Source organism: Gobius niger, assembly GCF_951799975.1.
Source record: "Gobius niger genome assembly, chromosome: 9".
NCBI classification, from domain to species: Eukaryota; Metazoa; Chordata; class Actinopteri; order Gobiiformes; family Gobiidae; genus Gobius; species Gobius niger.
Window position 1 is genome coordinate 32918962 of NC_136860.1, and position 23218 is coordinate 32942179.

At 40.8% G+C, this 23218-nt stretch overlaps 1 protein-coding gene across 1 annotated transcript in view; it reads right to left on the reverse strand.

The window, feature by feature from the left end:
* The window catches only part of neb (nebulin), a 116777-nt gene that overhangs the window by 37347 nt on the left and 56212 nt on the right, over window positions 1-23218 (reverse strand). Inside the window, exons 85-118 of the mRNA XM_079563514.1 lie at window positions 23015-23212; window positions 22377-22481; window positions 22189-22293; window positions 21927-22031; window positions 21743-21850; window positions 21548-21661; window positions 20292-20489; window positions 19930-20034; window positions 19743-19847; window positions 19560-19667; window positions 18738-18845; window positions 18546-18653; window positions 17155-17259; window positions 16962-17066; window positions 16633-16731; window positions 16429-16533; window positions 14786-14890; window positions 14599-14703; window positions 14038-14142; window positions 13853-13957; window positions 13667-13771; window positions 12840-12944; window positions 12643-12747; window positions 10149-10253; window positions 5563-5664; window positions 5376-5483; window positions 5189-5293; window positions 4994-5098; window positions 4805-4909; window positions 3772-3876; window positions 3565-3675; window positions 3327-3437; window positions 1965-2066; window positions 108-212 (exon numbers count right to left, since the gene is read on the reverse strand). Of these exons, the coding sequence (XP_079419640.1) occupies window positions 108-212; window positions 1965-2066; window positions 3327-3437; window positions 3565-3675; window positions 3772-3876; window positions 4805-4909; window positions 4994-5098; window positions 5189-5293; window positions 5376-5483; window positions 5563-5664; window positions 10149-10253; window positions 12643-12747; window positions 12840-12944; window positions 13667-13771; window positions 13853-13957; window positions 14038-14142; window positions 14599-14703; window positions 14786-14890; window positions 16429-16533; window positions 16633-16731; window positions 16962-17066; window positions 17155-17259; window positions 18546-18653; window positions 18738-18845; window positions 19560-19667; window positions 19743-19847; window positions 19930-20034; window positions 20292-20489; window positions 21548-21661; window positions 21743-21850; window positions 21927-22031; window positions 22189-22293; window positions 22377-22481; window positions 23015-23212 (3780 nt within the window). The remainder of the gene's footprint in view (window positions 1-107; window positions 213-1964; window positions 2067-3326; window positions 3438-3564; window positions 3676-3771; window positions 3877-4804; window positions 4910-4993; window positions 5099-5188; window positions 5294-5375; window positions 5484-5562; window positions 5665-10148; window positions 10254-12642; window positions 12748-12839; window positions 12945-13666; window positions 13772-13852; window positions 13958-14037; window positions 14143-14598; window positions 14704-14785; window positions 14891-16428; window positions 16534-16632; window positions 16732-16961; window positions 17067-17154; window positions 17260-18545; window positions 18654-18737; window positions 18846-19559; window positions 19668-19742; window positions 19848-19929; window positions 20035-20291; window positions 20490-21547; window positions 21662-21742; window positions 21851-21926; window positions 22032-22188; window positions 22294-22376; window positions 22482-23014; window positions 23213-23218) is intronic.

Sequence of the window (23218 nt, forward strand, 5' to 3'; positions counted from 1 at the left end):
GAAACAAAGACTTTAGTGCGAGGGGGATTCCATCGGACGGGCCCGAGGCTCCAGAGCAGAGGAGGCACCTTTTGGACTTTTTTTCTTTTTTTTTTTCTGGGAGGTACCTGGCTGGTCAGCTTGGACACGTGAGTGGCCAGAGCTATGTCTGGACGATGGGCCAGAGAGCCTCCACGGCTGGCCTCCTCTCGAGCCTTATCACGGTACCCAATCTGACGGAATACACCAACCATTAGACAGGACACAAGCACAGACACTTCACAAGACATACTATTATCAGCACTTGAGTATGCAGGAGGGATTTCTCTGTTTTTAGTAAGTTTTATCTCAGTTGAAAGAATTGTGTTTAACTGTACTCAACATTTTCTACATAAAATTTGACTCAAATGTATCAGGTGGCATTTATAAATATATTTTATGTTTGAACACTAAATGATAAGGTTCCAAATCTGTTCACAATCTACAAAAATCATTTTTTTTTTTTTTTTTTTTTTTACCTTTTGCCCCTCACTATAATCCAAGCGTATTTTCTCCAGTTCAGCCTTACCCCAATCTAAAAGCTTCTGGATGCCTATTGGTTGCTTTTTTGACGCGTTTTCATCACATTTCTGTCACTTTTTTGTGTTTTTCATTGTGTTATTGTTGCTTTTCTGGCACGATTTTTGTTGCTTTTTTTTATCATGAATATGTTTCATCCTCCTTTTCTCGCTATTTTGATTCTTTCTTCGAGAAGCTTTTAGATGCTGTGCTCGGTTATGGTGGGAGTCCATAGGTTAACCCCTTAACTCCCACCTGAACCGAGCACATTTTCTCCAGTTTGGCTTTAGCCCAGTCCAAAAGCTTCTGGATAAAAGCTGTGAAAATAGCAACAAAACTGAGACAAAAACAAAGATGGAAATGTGACGAAAAAGTGAGAAAACATTGACAAAAAAGTGACTAAAAATTGATGAAAAAGTGGCAAAGATGTCACAAAAATGTCACAAGAAATTGACCAAAAAATTACGAAAAATGACAAAAATGTGACAAAAAATGACAAAAAAATGACAAAAATTGGATTAAAAATGCACGAAAAAATGACAAAAATGTGACAAAATGTTGCAAAAAAATGACAAAAATGTGATAAAAATTTGACAAAAAATGACAAAAAAATTACAAAAATGTGACAAAAAATGATAAAAAAAATGACAAAAAAGTTACAAAAATGAGTTGAATACCCAACAAAAAAATGATGGAAAAAAAATCTGATGACGTGAGGAAAAAGATCCTCTCGGTTCAGGTGGGAATTAAGAGGTTAAAGCATCCTCGAAGTAGATCACCATTTTTTCATTTCATAAAAGTAGCTAACACAGTGAAAATAAATGTTGGAGACCCTGAACCTAAAGGTGAACACTGAAGGTAGTAGTTTAGTAACAATTATTGAAGTGGGTGTCCAGAAACTCAGTAATCAGTTTTGTCTATAATGCAATATGAAGGTCACTGAATACTCAAGTGCTCGTAAACATCGACAAATTGGACACATTCAAAAACGCATTGGTTCTCATCCTCCAGAGCAGTGTTGAGCTGCAACCATGCAGTCAGGCAACAGACAGTTTGACAGCCATTCAACAAGAGAGTGGCTTAGTTTTATCAAATCCCTCTTGGTAATAGAACGGTAATGAGTTTAAAAGGCAATAAAAAGGAACTCACAAAGGGTTTTGAGCTGATTCACATCAAAATGATCATCATCTACTTTAATTACTGTGCTATTACCAAAGAGTTTGTGCTCTTCACCATTTGGTTTGGTTAAAAAAAGAACTGGTCTTAGTCGACCAATGGGTTAAAAAAAGAGGAAGGAAAAGGTTGTGAATTTCATATGCAGAAAACAACTTGATAACACAGCTTTGTCCTTATGCTGAAAAAGTGTAATATCTGCATATTAAATGAGTATTTGAAAAGAATTGAACAAGTGTACTGGTTGTACATACGTGGCTGATGAGCTTAGCTGCCTGAGTGGCCTTTCTGATGTCCGGGCGGTCGGCCACAGATGTGTAGGACAGATTGGCCTTGGCATTCTTCTTGTAGGCAAACTGCAGGCGCAAAAGAAAGATGAGACTTTATTATTAACATGAACACAGACAATGTACACAGGGCTTTGAGGGACGGCAACCTGTGACAGAAAAAAAGTAGAAGAAAAGGACAGGACTCTTTTATAAAAATCATTTTGTGATTTTGTGATGGCAAGTACATACTGTAGATGCAGAGGCCAAATTAATTGATTATTCCAAAATTCAATTGCTTAATGAATGAAGACACATTTTCTAGTTGAAAGCCAGAGCGGTTTATTTTTATAAAGGGCTATTTTCATCTGTAGTCCCTGGAGAGTTGTTTAATGAGTGGATTTTTCAGTAAAGGCCTGACAGCTGATTCTAATTCGAGGAGAGGAATAAAGTTTGTTTAGTCTGTCAGTATTATGCAAAAACATTTGTGACAAAACTACTTTGCTGCGCTTATAGTGACAGTATTACTCATTGTGAAGAATAAGTTTGGATCATGACTAACAATTTGCACTGTAAACGCCTTCATTGTTTGTAAACCAAAAAAAAAATCAGTATAGAGCCTTTAAAACTCCAGTCACACAGGCTTTTTAAAATAAATTAAAGGCACACAGCGTAGCATTTTGGATTGTTTCCAGCAATACAAAACATGCTCCTAAAGACAAGCTAGACACAGGAAATGCTGTTTTATATGCTATTTAACATTTAACATCTCGAGCTAGAGACGTCAACTCTCCTAGTGAAGCTACAGTCAGAACTTAGGAGAGGAGAGCGGCTCACAGCAAAGACATACGTTTGTTACGCAGTGTGGTTTTAAATTCTATTTGCTATTTTTCCTGAATCATTTAGGATTTTTGTTACTGTATTGTACTCTATAGGTGACACTTAAGAATTGTGATTAAGAACAAGTGACTCCATATTTTTATGGCAGTAAAATAGCTCTGGTCATTAACCTGTTACCAATATCGTTATTTCCTCCAATTATGCATATCCAAATCTCAAAGCGTTTGACTGGAGAGCTTACAGCATAGTGTGATACCTCATTTGGACGCCAAGACCTTCTAGTTCCTAAAAATATGTTTATGTGATGTGACAGGTTGAAAACACTTCTACACAAAGAGAGAATGAGAAGCATATGTTCATTTTTTCAATGAAACTTACAGTATCTGTTTTTGAATACATTTGTGTTGCAAAAATGTGCATTAGTGGCAATTGCTTGGTTAAAATAAACAAATACATAAATATAAATAATGAATTAAACGAGAGAAGAAGAATAAAACAGCATCCACTCACATTGCTCTGGCTCTTGGCCACGTCCATGGCGTGCTGCACGTCTGGTGGAACAGTCATGTTGTTGTACTCAGACTTGCCCTTGTCCTTCTCAAACTTCTCCTTGTACAGTTTCTGCAAGAATCCATTAGACATCATTACTCACCACCCTATAACACATACATCTTAATTTGTCTGGGTCTGCGAATGTAAAAGTATCTCCGAGTGTAATGTAAATATGGGTAAATGAACAAAGTCTTACTCCGCTGATGAGTTTGTTGATCTCCTTGCTGTGCTGTGTGTCTCTCGTCTCGGACAGGGTGGTGAATGAGCCAAACTGCATCTCCTTCTTGCTGGCCTCTTTGTACTTGCTCTGTGGGACAGTTCAAATATATGACACACATATTCAATCAGAACAACAAAATGCCTCGGGACACGAGACTGTTGCAATAGAAACATTAGCTCGTACCTCGGAGACCAGGGAGCGCACAGATTTGGCGTGGAGGATTTGGGGAGTGTCCGAGACGGGAACATAGTGGCCCTTTCCTTTCTCATACTTCTCCCTGTACTTCACCTACAAACAGTAAAGAAAATATATGTTAATAATAAAATCCAAGTCACAGTAAACTAACTTAAAATAATAATATAATAAATTCCCAACTTTAATCACATTTGCAACCTGATATGATGTAAGATCAGATTTGTTAGCTGAAAATGTTAAGATTAAGACCGTGCCTGAAAATTCTTTTACCGGGACATGATGTAAATATATTTTGTAAGGATTGAGAGTATTCCCTACTGTCAGTAAATGTGACGACTGTGTGTGATACTTTGTGATACTTTTTGGAATGAAAAGATTGATTGATTAAGAGATTGAGAAATTCTATGTTTTAGCCACTGTTATGGATGTGATACAGAAGTTATAGATGTGACTGAATGATTATCAACACTGTATATATTGCACTTTGTAACTCTGCTTTTGTCCCAAAGGACTACAAATGGAAATTAACTCAGAAAAGCTACAGTCTGGTACAATAATCTTTGCTCACAAGCTTAATGTAATTTTACATTGTCCTGATAAAAGAATAAATGACATAAAAAAATCCTTAAAGAGATTATACGCAGTTTACAAATGTTAAAATTATGTATTTTCCTCCCCCTACATGTTCCAGCCATGTCCTAATGTGTAGATTAGAATGAGCCCAGACCTGTTCACCACAACTGCCTCTAAAATCCTTCACTGTTACTCAAAAAGGTATGACTTCCGATTTGCTGTCATGCACAAACTTAATAAAGAAGGTGCAGGTGGAGTTACATGTATGACCTGAGGTGGCAGTGGTGAGTATAAAATGGCCAACTTGCATCTCGCCCCTTTACATTTTTAGATGAAACTGAGTAACTGTAGCTGATCGTTATTCAACTCTGCCTAAAGACATTTAAAAACGTATGTAGGGTGTTCAAGTATTCGAACTGTTGAATCATTAATTCGGGGTCACACTTACTTCACTGGCCATTGCGGCGTTCTTCACGCACAAAAGCGTCAACTTGTCGTCAACAACTGGGATCACGCAGCCCTTCATGGCCTCCTTGTCGTATTTGTACTCAACCTTTAGGGGAAAAATAGGACAAAAAGGGGTTTTATTGCTGCGATTAAACCAAGTGAATATCGGATAATTAAAATGTCTGCTCACGTCGCTCTGTTGCAGCGTGTTCTTGGCAGCGTTGAGGAAGTCGGGTCTGTCCGTGGTCCAATTCCACTTGTTCTTCGTGGCTTCGTACTTCTTCTTGTAGTCCAGCTGTGATTACATTTTGTACGCATTAAATATGGCCAAGAAAAGAGTATTCAAGTCGTAAAATGTTTAATCAGAGCTTAATAAACCGCTTACATTGCTGATGTTCTTGTAGGCCTCCTTGGCGGCGCGGATCTCATGGGCTTCCGGATCAATGTTGATCTGAGCCTTGTTTCTCTCATAAACCTCTCTGTACTTCAGCTAAAGGAAACAAAACAAAGCATCAAACATCTAAAACCATTAAAAAAAACATAGCCACAGTAAAAGTGAGGTCATGTCTTACATTGCTGGTGATATCCTTGACTTTCTTCATGTGGTTCTGGTGCGGCGTGTCGTAGGGCAGAGTGTAGCCCCTCGCCTTGGTCTTGTTGTACTCCATTTTGTAGAGAATCTGTGGAAGGACAAGCGAGAACTCAAACACTGAGGAAAAGTAAAGGTGCACAATAATATAGAATTGTCCAAACACTTACGTCGCTGATCTTCTTGCTGCGTCTGTGGGCCTCGTACTGAGGAGTCTCCAGCACTGACGTGAACTTGTCCTTGGCGCGCTCATACTGCTCCCTGTACTTCCACTAAACAACAGCATTATGCAAGTACAGTCAGTATAAAATAATACAGAGAAAGCACTGAGATAGCTAGCACTGACCTTATTTAAGACCTAACTACAGCTATAACATATTAACCACTTACATGTACTAAAACTATTAACATGCAAAATGAACTAGCTATTTTAACATAACATAACACTAGCCTTATAGTCACAATCTAAACACTAACAATGCTACAGGTCACACATTCTAAGACAAAATCTCATAATAAATTCTGATCTAATCTTACAAACTCACTTGACTGGAAAAAAAAATGACCATCTTAAAGGAGATGCCAACACTTTATAATAACTACACTTATTTAGCCTTAATAACAATTCATTAGTTAAGTCTGATTTTTGACATAGGGCCTCATTTCCAAGTTATTCAGAGTGTTGCTGATTTCTGGAGATTTTTTTTTTAATTCATGAAGTCTAGTGGTGCTAGTTTAGTGCTAGGCTAGTGCATGTCAATGGTAACTAGTAGCCTCCATTAAAACAGTCTGACCCACTCCACAGTGCACTTGAGGCAAATCACTTACAACGCCAGACTACCGATATAAATGTCTGTGTCGATAGAATAATCATGACCATTTGTATTTAAAATAAGTTATATTTGAGCAGCATCAGCTTCCTGGTTGCAAGCTACCCAGTGGCGGAATGATCTGCTAGAAAATAGTCCATCAAAATGTGGTAACTCATGTGATGCAAGATCAGTTATATCTCAAAACTTATTCTATGGACAAACATTTATGTCGGTAGTCTGGCGTTATAAGTGATTTGCCTCAGGTGCACTGTGGTTAGATAAGACTGTTCTTAATGCAGGCTACTAGCTACAATAGACATGCACTAGCCTAGCACTAGCCTAGCACCACTAAACTCTTCAAATATAAGGACTGCATGAATTAAAAATATATATGTATATCCAGAAATCAACAACACTGTCTATAACTAGGAAATGAGGCCCTATATCAAAAATCCTGAAATATCCCTTTAAGGCAAAAATAAGGTCTAGTTATTATAAAGTGTTACCAATGAGATAAATGTCTTGAATTAAAGTACTTTATGCTGAATTTGAGTCGGTTTGAACTAATCTAAGATAAAGATAAAAATGATAATGCCAAAGGAACAAGCACAAATCCCACATAAAATCAAACAAATCAACCTTTACATTTAATAGTTTTTCACCTGAAATGATACAAAATAATCTGAAGTAAAAAAGTTGTTTGTTTCATTGGCCAGACCTAGACCTAGACCAAACCTACTCAAGCCTTCAATGTAATCTCTTAATTCAAGTAAATGTATGTCATTTCTTCCTTAAAATGATTATTCTTTTTCCAGTGTTGAAACCTAGTGTCTAAGCAATATCGGACAAAATGAGGCATGCATGATGGTGATGGTGAATGATGATGAAATTGATGAAAGCCAGGCACAAAGATGGAGGTTTTCATGCTTGGTACGACATGCGGAGACACAGAGAGAGGTTATTGGACAAATGGAAATATACAGTGTTACCACGGTTTGACTCATGAGTGTCTGGAGCACCCATGGAGTCGGTGATGACCAGCTGCAGTCCATCGAAGACTAAAGGTAGAACTAAATAGTGTGTTTGTGAAGGTACGTTAAAGCAATTTGTCATTACTGTTTGGACATTTGGCAGAAAATGCAAAAAGGAGTAAGGGCAAGTAACTTATACGAGCTAGGGCTGCAAGAAACCCAGGGCCTTTATGTGTTACAGCTGTTAAAATTAAACGCTTACTGCAGTCTTGTTCCTTGAAAATAGCGCTTAAGTTAAAAAAAAGACTAATCTCTGCAATAATTAAGTAATTGCAAAGTTGTGAACCCTGTTTTGAGCGTCTAATGTAAATGATATGGATTAATCAACTCTAAGATGATGGACTTTCTTAATTGGTCTATATGTCTATACTTTGTGATTGACTTAATGAAAATGAAAAGAGGAGGAGAGGGGAGGAGAGAGGAAAAGGAGGAGAGAGGAGGAGAGGGAGGAGAGGGGAGGAGAGAGAGGAGAGAGGAGGAGGGGGAGGAAGAGGAAGAGGAGAGAGGAGGAGAGGGGAGGAGAGAGGAGGAGAGGGGAGGAAGAGGAGGAGAGAGGAGGAAGAGGAGGAGAGAGGAGGAGAGAGAGGAGAGAGGAGGAGAGGGGAGGAGAGAGAGGAGAGAGGAGGAGGGGGAGGAAGAGGAAGAGGAGAGAGGAGGAGAGGGGAGGAGAGAGGAGGAGGGGGAGGAAGAGAGGAGGAGAAAGAGGAGAGAGGAGGAGGGGGAGGAAGAGGAAGAGGAGAGAGGAGGAGAGGGGAGGAGAGAAGAGAGAGGAGGAGAGAGGAGGAGAGAGAGGAGAGAGGAGGAGAGGGGAGGAGAGAGAGGAGAGAGGAGGAGGGGGAGGAAGAGGAAGAGGAGAGAGGAGGAGAGGGGAGGAGAGGGGAGGAAGAGGAGGAGAGAGGAGGAAGAGGAGGAGAGAGAGAGGAGAGAGGAAGAGAGAGAGGAGAGAGGAGGAGAGAAGAGAGAGGACGAGAGAGAGAGGAGGAGGGGGAGGAGAGAGAGGAGAGAGGAGGAGGGGGAGGAAGAGGAAGAGGAGAGAGGAGGAGAGGGGAGGAGAGAGGAGGAGAGGGGAGGAAGAGGAGGAGAGAGGAGGAAGAGGAGGAGAGAGGAGGAGAGAGAGGAGAGAGGAGGAGGGGGAGGAAGAGGGGAGGAGAGAGAGGAGAGAGGAGGAGGGGGAGGAAGAGGAAGAGGAGAGAGGAGGAGAGGGGAGGAGAGAGGAGGAGGGGGAGGAAGAGAGGAGGAGAGAGAGGAGAGAGGAGGAGGGGGAGGAAGAGAGGAGGAGAGAGAGGAGAGAGGAGGAGGGGGAGGAAGAGGAAGAGGAGAGAGGAGGAGAGGGGAGGAGAGAGGAGGAGAGGGGAGGAAGAGGAGGAGAGAGGAGGAAGAGGAGGAGAGAGGAGGAGAGAGAGGAGAGAGGAGGAGAGGGGAGGAGAGAGAGGAGAGAGGAGGAGGGGGAGGAAGAGGAAGAGGAGAGAGGAGGAGAGGGGAGGAGAGAGGAGGAGGGGGAGGAAGAGAGGAGGAGAGAGAGGAGAGAGGAGGAGGGGGAGGAAGAGGAAGAGGAGAGAGGAGGAGAGGGGAGGAGAGAAGAGAGAGGAGGAGAGAGGAGGAGAGAGAGGAGAGAGGAGGAGAGGGGAGGAGAGAGAGGAGAGAGGAGGAGGGGGAGGAAGAGGAAGAGGAGAGAGGAGGAGAGGGGAGGAGAGAGGAGGAGAGGGGAGGAAGAGGAGGAGAGAGGAGGAAGAGGAGGAGAGAGAGAGGAGAGAGGAAGAGAGAGAGGAGAGAGGAGGAGAGAAGAGAGAGGACGAGAGAGAGAGGAGGAGGGGGAGGAGAGAGAGGAGAGAGGAGGAGGGGGAGGAAGAGGAAGAGGAGAGAGAGGAGAGGGGAGGAGAGAGGAGGAGAGGGGAGGAAGAGGAGGAGAGAGGAGGAAGAGGAGGAGAGAGGAGGAGAGAGAGGAGAGAGGAGGAGGGGGAGGAAGAGGGGAGGAGAGAGAGGAGAGAGGAGGAGGGGGAGGAAGAGGAAGAGGAGAGAGGAGGAGAGGGGAGGAGAGAGGAGGAGGGGGAGGAAGAGAGGAGGAGAGAGAGGAGAGAGGAGGAGGGGGAGGAAGAGAGGAGGAGAGAGAGGAGAGAGGAGGAGGGGGAGGAAGAGGAAGAGGAGAGAGGAGGAGAGGGGAGGAGAGAGGAGGAGAGGGGAGGAAGAGGAGGAGAGAGGAGGAAGAGGAGGAGAGAGGAGGAGAGAGAGGAGAGAGGAGGAGGGGGAGGAAGAGGAAGAGGAGAGAGGAGGAGAGGGGAGGAGAGAGGAGGAGAGGGGAGGAAGAGGAGGAGAGAGGAGGAAGAGGAGGAGAGAGGAGGAGAGAGAGGAGAGAGGAGAGAGGAGGAGAGAAGAGAGAGGAGGAGAGAGGACGAGAGAGAGAGGAGGAGGGGGAGGAGAGAGGAGGAGAGGGGAGGAAGAGGAAGAGGAGGAGAGGAGGAGGAGAGAGAGAGGAGAGAGGAGGAGAGAGGAAGAGAGAGGAAGAGAGAGAGGTGGAGAGAGGAGGAGAGAGAGGAGAGGAGGAGAGAGGAGGAGAGAGGAGGAGAGAAGAGAGAGGAGGAGAGAGGAGGAGAGAGGAAGAGAGAGAGGAGAGAGGAGAGAGGAGGAGAGAGGAAAATAAGAAAATAAATGTATATTTTGCCATCTTTGTGAAACTGCTTGACCGAAATGTGTTGCTTTTCTGTACTATGAGGTGATAAGGATATACCTGAATGATCATATTAGCTTTTTGATGATGGACAAAGCCTTGGGTAATGAAAAAAATAGAAATGCTTCATGGCATGACGACGTCCAGAAAATGACAAGAAGTTTCATTTTAGCAAGAGTGTTTTTTTGCTAAAATTCTTCTTGCATGGATGACGGAGCGATGACGGTAAATGATCTCTCCCGGTTTACCTTACAGCCCATAGCGTGGGAGTGTATGGCCGTGAGGATCTCAGGCCTGCGCAGCTCATTGCAGCCGCTTCGGTGCAGCTCCTTTGCTGTCGCTTGGTATAATTTCTGTTTTAACACACGATAAGACACAGAAGCGTGCAAGATGTGAGCGAACAGACAGTTAACAGGAAAGGAAGGGGAGGAAAAGAGATCCAAGTGTAGCGCTGGAGTCCAGATCTGTGCCTTCATAGTAACATGGACATTTTAGTTGACAAGAGCTATACCACGTGTGCAATTTTGTACCTTAAGTTTCAAGTTTACTTTTCTTCCCCTCAAATTTTGGGCAACCATAGCATCCGAAAGAAGCCTGACATGACACACAAAAAGGTCTTATATGGATGAGGAATTGAACCTGGGACCTTCTTGTTGAGACAAGAGTGCTAACTGCTCCGTCACTATGAACTAGATCATCTAAAGAAACAAAATACGATAGTATGCGATGAATGAATGAATGTTATGTGGACTTTGTTATGCGCTGTATGTGTACTACTAAATTCTACTATGTACTTTTTTTTTTAAATTATGTATGAAGACCCAAACTGGAACAGGAGTTGAAAATTATCACTGGCTATATAAGCTTAAAGTTTATACTGTCATTGTCCCTGATAAACAAATAAATTAAATAAATACATTTGAAATTATTTACTGTAATATAGGCACCATGGGTTAATATTAACATTAACATTTTAAGTTATGTTGGTGAACAAATGCAGGCTAAACACCAATGAAAAGTGATTTGGCTATACATATATCTATCAATAAGTAACATGTGAATAGTTTTTTTTTTTATTAGTTTATTTAGTTGGGACAGTGCATGTTAATAAAAATAGTGCATTTTGGGAGCACCACAGACTTCACTGCCTGATCTGTTTTAGTGTGGAAGGCTTTGAGCATTCTGTCCAATGATGCTCACCCTCTTCATGATGAATTTTGTTACTTGCCTTCTGGCTCAAGGCTCAGGTTTCCCACAGCGAGGAGAAACAGATATAAATACTCCTTTATATCTGCAGTGATCTCTATTTTAAATACTGACTATATTAGAAATGTGTGTGGCCTACTCTGGTGTGAGGACAATCCTTGTCTGTGTAAACCTTGTTTTTGACTCCGTTGAGTTGGTTACAAATTGCAAGTTAATATTAAAATACATACCGAAAAGTCTAATGCATTTTTTTGCTTCCAGAAATCTTAAATACAAAATGCACCCCCATGTTTTGAAGGAAAGGGCTAGTTCTTTTAATGTACTGTCACTTTGAAGGCACAGAGTCGGCACTTGTTTCTACTGGAGCGGCTTTAGACCTGTACAAACCAGGGATAAACAATAAAGACAAAGTTATTGACAGAGTAGATCTGTCGCTGATGCCATGCCGTAGACCGTCACGGGACCGGGTTTTTGGGGCGTCCCCCATGCAGCGAAGGCCAGGCTCGGACTTCCTTGGGTTTACCTGGCTCATCTTGTTGTTCTCCCTGGCCAGCTGGTACCTAGGGTCTTCAGTGGTAATGGTGAACTTATCCTTGGTCTTCTCATAGTTAGCTCTGTAGTGCCTCTGCTCACAACGTCAAAAACAGTTCAATACAAGTGCACAAAATGACAATGAAGACTGCCACGGGAAACCTTCAGGGGATTCAAGAAGAGGTCAGGTTTGCATATAATTTATCTATGATGTCTAATACTATTCACATTTCTATTCACAACATTGCATAACTTTTCCATTGAAGAAGCAGCTCTAACCACTGAGTTTTTGAAGGCTCTAGCCTGTACATTCAGAGCTGCTAGAGCTGGGGTTCCTACATTTTTGTGGCCATGACCCAAAAAGTTGCCATGGAAGCAATCCTACCAAAAAAAGTGAATGCCTGCCTACTGTGGGGCAGCACTTTATGTTTATGTATGACTAGATTTCACTAATGACATGCCAATTTACAAAATATACAAAAAACACTTTAGGAACCCCTGTAATACACCAATGACAATACTTTGGTAATTATTGGTTTTGAAATGCTTTGATATGCCAAAAGAGCAAAAAAACTAAACAGCGTCTTCAAAAATTATAGTTAACTTAAAGGCACCTTACCTGATTTTTTTCTAGGAGTGGAACAATCTAATTACAAAGCATTTGTATCAATTTCATGAACTCTCAGGTGAGTTTTCTAGCGTTTCTGTGATAATGACCCTGAAAAGTGACCCTGCAAGTTTTGAAATGTGCCAATAAACTCGTCCCTGTGAAGAAAGCGGCTTCCTCTTTGTTTGCAATCAAAAATCAGGTATAGGGCCTTTAAGTCTTAACATGTAAAATCAATGGGCTGTAAGATAAAACATTATGCAATGCTTTCATTTCTTTTACCTCTGAGCTGTACATCCATTTAGAGACGTAAGAGCAGGGAAAAGTAAGAATTAAAATTGTCGGGTACATTTAAACGATGAAAAGATATTATTTGCTGGCATAAGAAAAGCACTCACGTCGTTGATGAGGATGGAGGCGTTCTTGGCGGCCTGGAAGAACGGCGAGTCGCAGGTGTATTTGAAGTTTCCTCTGTTCTTCTCGAAGGACGCTCTGTACAATCTCTGTCGGGGGGGGAAAAAAAATCAAATTAGCAAACAAAACAGAACCTGTATAACTTCCTGAATACGTTATGTAAATATATAATGATCCTTGCCTCGCTGTAGAGGTTCTTGTTCCTCTCGGCCGTCACCAGCTCAGGAGTGTCCCACACGAAGCAACCGATGCCCTTCAACCAATCCAGGTCCTCCTTGTACTTGACCTGAACACAGAGGAGAGTTCAAAGATAAAGTTACAAACAAGAGCTAGATATTGCTGCACAGTAATTCAAACCGTCTTATAAAAACATCTGTAGAGAGAGTTAGTTTAGGAGGTACTCAGTATGAAAATGTATATGCCCATTCCTACAGTCCTAGGGCTGTCAAAGTCACAGCTTTAACTCACAATTAATCAAAAAAATATATATATTATTGCGTTAATCATGAATTAATTGTGATTAATCGCATTATATGTTTTGACCAAACACATGTAATACGTTTCTGAAGACACACATTACCTGAAAGACAGAAAGATTCCGTTCAAAAATCTAAAATGTGACGATATCAGTGTATTGTGTCGGCCAAGCATTAATAATGAGTACAACTATAAGAGAAAAATTTGCCGCGTTGAATTAAATTTCAGTGTAATTTAACTAAAGTGTAATTTATAAAAATGTATCGAGTGACAGCACTACATTAATTAGAATGAATTAGGTCTAAAATTTACCCTGAATACCACCTGAAGTGTTAAAGTTTGAGAACCTCTGATCTGATGTCAGTGGCAAGTCCTCCGACACGCATTACACTGAACGGGGGCCCTCAAGGCAGTGTGCTGAGCCCCCTCCTGTTCACTCTGCTGACCCATGACTGCACTCCTAAGTACAGCTCAAACTTCTTCATCAAGTTTGCAGACGACACAACAGTAGAGACGAGTCAAATCACTTACGTTGCTGACGTTATCGCTGACGATTCTGCTGAAGAAGAACTCGGGACGGTCGGGGATGGACTTCCAGGTGCCCAGAGAGTTGATGTACTTCTCCCTGTATTTGACCTGGGCAAATTCAAATCGAAAAGTAAGAAAATATAGGACTTGAGCACTGAATGGAAACTATGATATGAAAATGTAACTCACTTCACTGATGTCATCTGTGACTCTGCGATGGATGATGATGTCCAGGGCGTCTTTGACCGTTCTGTAGTGGCCCTTGGCGAGTTCGAAGCTCTCCTTGTAACGGAGCTAAAGACATAAAACATATGTGTGGTGAGATAAAGCAGGTGATTCTTTATACAGTGGCATTATTTCAAGTATTTACGCACATCGCTGGACTGGAGGTAGGCTTTCTTGGCGCGGATCAGGATGGGTGTGTCGGCGATAGCTGTGTATCTGTGCTTCATCTTTTCATACTGGTCCTTGTACTTGTTCTGATATGGACATAAAAACATATAACAACAGTATCAGAAACTTATTTCTTGCAAGAAAGCTTCACATTTTACAGCAAAGATGTCTTTAAACAATGAAAGAAATGGAAGGTAAGAAAATCACCAAAGAAATACCTGGGTTTGCCAAATTTTGGGGACAAATTTCACTTTGCAATGTCTCATCTAACTATACAAATTATGTGAATCTAAAACAATGTCTCAAATATTTAACCCACTACATCTTATAAAACAAAGACAAGAACATTATTATGGAACTTTGGGGCAATTACACAATTTTTCAAACCTTAAATGTGAGGTACTGTACATTTTTTTTGGCAAATATTTCCTTATTGTTTTTTTACTGATACCAAATGTAGATTAATGCATGTTCTCCAAAAAAATATTTCATGTGATCACTACAACTACAGGATCAGACTACTGCCAAAGACCAATACTTACATCACTGTAGATCACCTTCATCTTCTTGCTGTGGCCCATAGCGGGCGTCTGATACTCTGAAGTGAAGACAGCTCTCTCCTTTGTCGCCAGCTCACTGTACTGCCACTGAAAACAAAACAAGAAACTGTCAGTCCTAATCAACATAAAGTAAATAAAATTCCAGTTTGTAAACGGTGGAAAAGCTTGCCTTGTTGGAGAGCTTCTGGGCCCACTTGGCTCTCTTGAAGTCGATGCAGTCCAGAGGCGAGGTGATTTTAGACATCTCCTCCTTGCTCTGAGCTTTGTAGACCATCTGAAGACGATACACGAGTTATTGAGCATATTTGGCATGTTTTTGTATTGCATGCATTGTTTATGACAGTTCAATAATGTCTTTTTAACAGTCCTCCAATTATATTTTTGTGCGTTGTAGTTATGGTAAAGTCACTAGTAGTACCTGGTCCCCGCCCTATTTTAGGTGAAAACAACTAATTTCACTAAATGCTCTGATTTTTTCTAGTTCTGCACATAAAATAATCTTGCAACGGAAGAAAGAGGAAGCCACTTAATTCAAATGTCAATTGCGGTCCAAACTCATTCCTAACTTTCCTGACATATTTGTAGCCAATCCCTATTCTTCACAGCAACAAGTTTAGATCTACATTTCACAACTTGCAGGGTCACTTTTCAGGGTCACCTTCACCAAATTGGAATATGAGCTTGCAAGTCCATGAAATTGATAGTGTTTTTACAACAAATGTCTTAATTTACAATATACAAAATATTATATATAATTCCACTTATAGAAAATCAGGTATAGTTCCCTCAACTAGTGTTACTTTCTAAATGCTTTCCAGACTAGAGATGCACAGCTGCTACTGCAAGCTATAGCTTTGTGTTGCTAAACATTTTAGCTCAACAATAACTTGTCACTCTCACGGACTAAGTTAAGTCCAGCGTTACTTTAACAAATGCTGAATTATGAATACATATTTCTACTAAATAAAGATACAAGGAGACAATTGAGAGGAGCAAAGTGCATCAACGGGAAGCTAACTAGGAAGCTAACAGTAGCTTCATGCAACATATGCTAACATTAGCTCCAACTCTTGTTTTTCGATTCTACTGAACAATTTGCTGTGAAAAAACATCTATATGGACATGATTTTCGCTTGACTTGATTGGTGCGTGAGTGATATGTTATTAGTCTGACAAAAAATAGCAAAAAAGAGGAAAATATTGTGATTCCCATAAGAGGTTTTACTCTGTATCTATTCTCCCTCATCCATAAAAGCATAGCTCCTCCTTTATCGAACCGAAAGCTAGGGATGGGCGGATCGATACTAATTTGCTGTAAAAAGTAGGCGTGGCAGCAATTTTAAACATAAAAGGACAATTTACATCTTTGTTCTGAGCCAAAACAGTCCACAGCAGCAGGGAATTGAACTAAGCCAGCCATATCATTCTGGTTTAGATTCTGTTTGTCATTAAAGTATTAGTTTTAAACTTTGTTTATGTATTTAATTTCACATTAACATTGTATAATTACCCAGTTAAAGTAATATCATTTTAATGTACCTATTCATTATATAAAATAACCAGTTTTAGAAATGTATATTGATTGAAATACATTCACCCATATAAAAATGACCGGTATCGGTATCGGCATTGGTATCGAGATTGGTATCGATTCCAAAAAATGTGGTATCGCCCATCCCTACCGAACACCGGTGGAAAGATGCCCTCTCACTCACCCTAGCTTGTTTAATTACACCAATCTGCTTAAGCTATTCCGCAAAGTTATCTAGATTAAAAATGATGTAATATATTTGAGTTCTGCCGATGCCTTACGCCGCTCATGTGCGTCTTGAGCTCCGTGACGCGGTTGTACTCGGGCGTGTCCAGCACCACAGTGAAGTTGTGGAGGTTCTTCTTGGCCTCCACGTTGTAGTTCGCCTGTTCAGGAAAAAAATAAATGCCAGATAGACAGACAAGCAAAATGGAAATGGCATTTTCATATTCTCTATAGTTTGAATTAAAATGGCAAAATCGTACCTTGAATTTAGTGATGTTGCGATAGGTGACCATCTCTGGGGTGTCGTACATGAAGCAGCCCAGACCCCTCAGCCATGACAGGTCCTCTTTGTATTTCAGCTAAAACATATTAAGACATTTTAAACACATTGTACACATTTCTATCCAAGTTATCTGATATAATTTGTAGCATTTTAGAAGCAACAAAATCATAAATTCAATCGATAGCAAGATTAAGTACATATAGTTTGAAAAAAGCAGGTAGAAAGGAGGTATGGCCATCAAATAGAAACTAAAACATTAAAATCTGAAATAAAAGGGTTGATAATAGTGAGTGAAGTTAGCCTTACGTCGCTGGTGATCTCATTGACGTGGTAGCAGTGCATGAGTTGAGGGGTGATGGGCAGAGAGATGTACTGGCCCTTGATGGCGTTGTGCTTCTCGTGGTACCACAACTGTCAAAGAAAACATGCAACAGGATGTATATTGATTGGCTTCTCGAGTCATATTGGATTAAAAACATTAAACAAGTTATTTCCTCACGTCGCTGAGGTGGTTCTGGTTCATCTTGACTTGCTTGATGTCCGGAGTGTGGTAGGTTGTGTGGATCTTGTCCTTGGTCTTGTGCCACTGCTCTCTGTACAGACGCTACAGCAGGGAATATACAAAATATGAGGGGAGAAAAATGGAACGCAAGGCTAGTTCTTAAGCATTCATTTTTATATTCATCCTAGGGATAAAATCATGGACGGGTTCTTGAAGAAGAAATAAGGGAATATAATGACAAACTGTGTTAAGATTCTGTTATTAATGTAAATACTTCCTCCCTATAGGAAAAGTAAACAGCTGAGTTACATGTGTTCCAGTAATGTACATTTTTTCTCACGTAAATTCTCATTTAGTGTGGATACAGTCCTCATATTGTATCACTGTGAAATACAAATGTTTATGACGCCGGATGTGGTGTAGGCGCTCATAAGCTTTCATTCAGCCTACTCCTATAGAGCATCCACAACTGTGTAATGTCTAACGTCTTAAGCCCCGCCTCAACCAAGCACATTTTCTCCAATTCAGCTTTACCCAAATCTAAAAGATTCTCAACTGTGGTTTATTGCAGTGTAACGCTTCATTTGAAAGCTAAGAACTACAAAACTGATTCAAACGGATCTTTTTCTTTGTGTTGTTGCCGTAACATTTCATGGCTTTTTTTGTTACTGTTTTGTTGCTCTTTTGTGGCTTTTTTTGGTCAATTTTTGCCACTTTTTTTTTTTGCACTTTTCATTATTTTTGTCACTTTTTTGTTGCTCTTTTGTGGCTGTTTTGTTGTCAAGTTTTGCCATTTTTTCTGTTGTCACTTTTGTGCTACATTTTCGCCACTTTTTTTTGTCAATTTCTGTCCATTCTTTGTTGCACTTTCGTCGCTTTTTGGCACTTCTTTTTATTGCGTTTTCTTCTCGTTTTTGATGCTATTATGATGCTTTTCTCAAGAAGCTTTTAGATTTGGGTAATGCTGCACTGGAGAAAATGTGCTTGGTTAAGGTGGGAGTTAAGAGGTAAATTTAGTCAATTAGAAAATGTAAACTGCTCCAAAAAAAAGAAAGAAAAAATAATATGCCTTGTATTTTTAGTAAATATGACACTTTTTTTTGTTAATTATGTACGGGACTTCTTCGGGACTATTCTTACTTTTTTGTGATTACTATTCGACACCTTGTAATCAATCTTCAAACATCAAAATGAAACAACTGGACAACTGTCAGTGTAAGTCCAATTGTGTCTTTTAACTTTACAAGATTTTATCATCTAACCACCTGGATCACTGAGAATCTACAACACTTTATACATTTGAAGGATTTAAAGTCTACATGAACTTTTTATTTGCAATCTTTTGTCATTTGTAAATGTATCTTCCATCTCAAAGTTGTTTTCTGTACCTCATTGATGATCTTGTTGGCCTTCCTGGACGTGACGAAGTTGACGCCCTCGGGATGCAGCGTGTAGGCCTTGGCTTTCATCATGTCATAGGCGGCTTTGTACTTGTGCTATAAATAGAGAATATAAATCAAGGCAAACTTTGAGCATTAAAATGACAGGAAATTAACCGTAAAAGTAAGCTGGATACTTACGTTGCTGGTGATGGTGGAGTTGAGTTTGACCTGTTTGTGGATGGGGGTGTCGTAGGGCAGGGTGTAGGCAGTCGGCATGGAGTGCTTATTGGCCTCTTTGTAATGGTTCTAGAAAAAGACAAAATAAATTACATTTTAGATTAAAAAAATATTCCATTGCAAAAGTGAAAAAGCTAGATTTTAAAGTGTTGCAGACAAAAAAAAACATCTATGTCAATTAACTAAATAAAATCTAACCAAATCCAACACAAAATCAATCAAACTCCGCGACATCAGTGCGGCATCGCAACTTTCCAACGATTCTACTAATCCTCAATTTTCTTCACAACAACTCCGCAACATCCCCACAACTTAGATCAGTTAAATCGATATTACTTGTTATATGTGAGCATAGGAACTGGTGTCCCTCTGCTCCCCTCACTCCTCTGACTTGCCTTGGTCTGACTTTACAGCGAGCCCTGTGCTTCTTCCACTCTCTGTTTGAGTCTAATTTCTCTCCTACTGGATACTTATTTAGCAATAGGCTTTTATCTGACATATCTGATAAACGCTGCATGTTATACATATATATTTATATATATTTAATTCATTTCAGAAAAAAGCTATTTTACTATTCATCGCAACTTTTGGAAAATGGATGGCAAAATCGGGCAGCAACAATCAAAAATTGCTTATGAAATTCTGGAGGAACTGATTGTGTCTATGGCTTATACTAACGTTGGAAATAGAACATTTTTAAAAAGTTATTAACGGCATTAGCTCATAATAATTTAGCAATGTTTGAGTGAGTTGTTTTGTTATGCCATTGGAAAGGTTCCTTACGTCGCTCTGGATGTAGTTGGCCAGTTTAGCCCTCTCAGAGTCCATGGTCACAGCGGGAGCCGTGTTGGTGCCCTTCACGTTGGTGTTGTAGTCGAAGTGGTAGTGCAGCTGAAAGAGGAAAAGAACAGCACATTTGTATTATTTGCACACATGGATCAGTAGAAATAGTGAAAAAACACTCACATCGCTGCGGTTGACAGCGTTCTGTTTGGCCGTCTCGTAAACCGGGGTGTCCGTCACCACCGTGTAGTTCTTGAAGTTCTCAATGCCCTTGACTCTGTACTTGGCCTGGAAAACAAAAGCGAAGCAAATCATTAGGATTTTCAGGGTTTTAATTCTTATGCAAAAGGTGTAGCGCTCGGACAGTGACCTCGCTCTGCAGGTTGCCGGCGTTTTTGACTCGGAGGATCTCAGGAGTGTCCCAGGCGTAGCAGCCGATGCCCTTCAGCCAGTTCAGGTCGTCCTTGTAGAAGATCTGCGGTCAAAGCGCACACACAAGAGAATAAATACAAAGGATATTTAATTAAATTCTAAAACTAACACATTTTATAGAGTTGACATAAAGGCTATGTTATCTTTGCAAGTAATCCCAATTTCAAGTGTAAAGCTGTGTCAAAATCGTTCAAACACAAACCAAAACAAACACAAAAGACAAGAAAATATAGATACCGTGCAGTGGATTACACAAATTAAAATCTAAATAATAAAACAGAAATGTGGAGTTGTACTCACGTCGCTGAGCTGCTCGTTGACCTTGCGGGCCTGGACGTACACCTGCATGTCGGGCATGCATATCCACTGGTGCAGGTACTTCTTGTAGTGGATGCCGCTCACTGTGGACTGAGTTTTCCGGGCCGACAGGATCTCCAGCATGTCCGCGGGGATGTGGTTCTTCGCCTTTGTCTTCTCGTAGTCCTCCTTGTACAGGCGCTGCGGGGAGAGGCGACAGAAAGATTTTAGTTTTCACTGTAGCACAACATTTTGGATGAGAACAGCCTAATTTTGTCTTAATTCAGAATCTGGACATTGATCTCCTAATGTACCTCTTCAAGCATCTATGACAGTCTAAGAAATAAAAGTAAGAAGTACTGTAGGCAGATTTGGCTCATTCATTAACTGTATGTATAAAAATTATTTAAAAAGTAATAAAACTAGCAACAAAAATAGATGCCACAAACATGACGGTGTAGACTTATTTGGTGAGACTTGGACACGGACAGTATTGTTTTGGTAGATGTGGATAGGGCGGGCAAAAAAATTTAACAGAATTGGTATAAATGATGGGTAAATAAGGCACGGTTCTGTGTAGGGGAGCACAGTTCACCCTTAAAATGTATTGGCCATCCCATGTAGAAGGACTGTGGCAGCATATAGGAAGCCGAAAACAAGTAAAATTTTACTTCTAGTATACTGCATGTAAAAAAAACTACAAAGGTGAACTTGCCACACAGTAAAAACTTTAGTGTTGCTGACAAAGCCTTTTGGATGAAAGGCAAAACATCCTACTCTTCAACTACAGGGTACAGAAGAAGAACCTTCATTGAAGTTGTGCTTAAAGTCCTGATAAACGGTATATCAGATGATTTTACACTATTATCTGCTGTTCCCACTTCATTTCTTGTCATTTTAGTATTGTATTTAGTATTGTATTAAGACTGTCTTAGCCCATCTGTACACTGCCCCTTCATGGCTGATAAGTAAATGGAGTTTGCATGTTTGTGGCAGTTTGTGTGGAAGTAGAATTTCACATCATGAGCACACGGCGATCAGCGGTTCATTCCCTGATCATGCCCAGCGAAGGAAGCAGAAATGTATCTTTTCTGTATTACATCCACAAAGCATCAGGTGTTGCCACTTTAAGGCTTCAAAGTCATGGGCTGGTGCAACCCTAAATGAACTTATTGCCATCATTGTCCCACTCCCGTCAAAATGTCTGACCCTGCTAATGAGCTAAGTAACAGTGGGAAAACTTTAAAACGCTAGCTTACATCCAGGACCAGCTTTCCGGTCTTGACACAGCGCGCCGTGTTGGGATCGTCTTCCAGACACTTGGGCAAACTGTACAGAGACTTGTACTTCTCGTAGTCCTCCTTGTACTTGACCTACAGAGGAGCAAAGGTTTACAAAATGATCGCACATTTTTGTTGGAAAATCTCAAAAAGCGTACATGTACTTTCACTTACATTGCTGAGGATGACTTTCTGGAGCTTGGCGTGTTGCAGGGCGTTGGAGTCTTTGGGGATCTGGTAGCTCTTGGCTTTGATTTTGTCCCAAGCGGCAGTGTAATTTTTCTGTCACGAGAAAGAGAGAAGATACATTTGCAGCGTGTCTTTTTTTCTACGCTGCAGAATATGTATTTTTACGCACCTGGCTGAAGAAGTGCTTGAAGTTGTGGCATCTTGAGTACTCTTGGGTGTCGAGAACAGTGGTGTACAAGTGCTTCTCCTTGTGGTAGGCCTCTCTGTAGTTCAGCTGGGGAAAACAGACGAAGAGAGGGTGAGTTATCTGTAGACTTCTTACAGAATTGATAAGGATGACAGAAAAGGTGAGGATATGACTTTCAAGCTTGTTACATCTATGGTGTATTCTGTACCTAAAAGAATCTTCGTTTTGACTCATGTTCACTCACCTCGCTGGCCCAGGTGTGTCCCAGCATGGCGGTCACATACACCGGAGTGTCTGTCACGATGGAGTAGTTGTTGAACTCCTTCTTGGCCTCATCTCTGTATTTCAGCTAAACATAAAGGAAAAGTATGACATTTGTTAAGCACTTCAGACGGCGAGTTAGAAATGTTGTGTTTGGTTCTAGTTTGTTACATCGCTCTGCAGCTCGTAGGACTTCTTGGCGCGGATGATCTCGGGAGTGTCCCAGGAGTAGCAGCCGATGCCCCTCATCCAGTTCAGGTCTTCTTTGTAGAACACCTAAAAGAGAGAGAGATGGGTTCTTTGTCAGATACTGCTCCCACAAGGAATTGGTTTTGTCACAGGTGAGTAAAGTCTAGAATGAGAACAATTTTCTTCAAGTAGTCTATTGCATTTTCATTGAAAACGCTTGGATGGCAAGGTTTAAGTCAGATGTAATGCGCTATAATGCAACTTTAATGTCCATGTAATGTAATACTTTCAGAAAAATAATTGTGAATAAAAATAATCAAAAAAGCTTCTTGGTAAAAAATGTCAAAACAAAAATGAGCCAAAAATAAGGAGGAAAACGCAACAAAAATAAGACGAAAACGAGGAGGAAAATGCAACAAAAGAGCGACAAAAAACTGGACCAAAGCGATGAAAAAGTCACAAAAATGTGTGATGAAAACGCAACAACAAGGCCAAGAAAGAGCAACAGAAAACAGAAAAGCTATGGACAGAAAAACCTCTTTGTGGCTATGTTCATATGATGAGACCGTGCATTAAAATGGAGACTGCTCAGAAATGGTGTGATATTTAGAGTCACGTACGTCGCTGAGGATCTCGTTGGTCCTGCGGGCGCGGATGGCGTCCTCCTGCTCGGGGTGGCAGGTCCACTGGTGCAGATATGTCCTGTAGAGGACGTCACTGAGCATGTCCTGGCAGCGCTTGGCCACTTTGTTGGCGATGACGTCCGGAGGCAGGTGGTTCTTCATCTTGGTCTGATGGTAGTCCTTATGGTACAACCTCTGGAG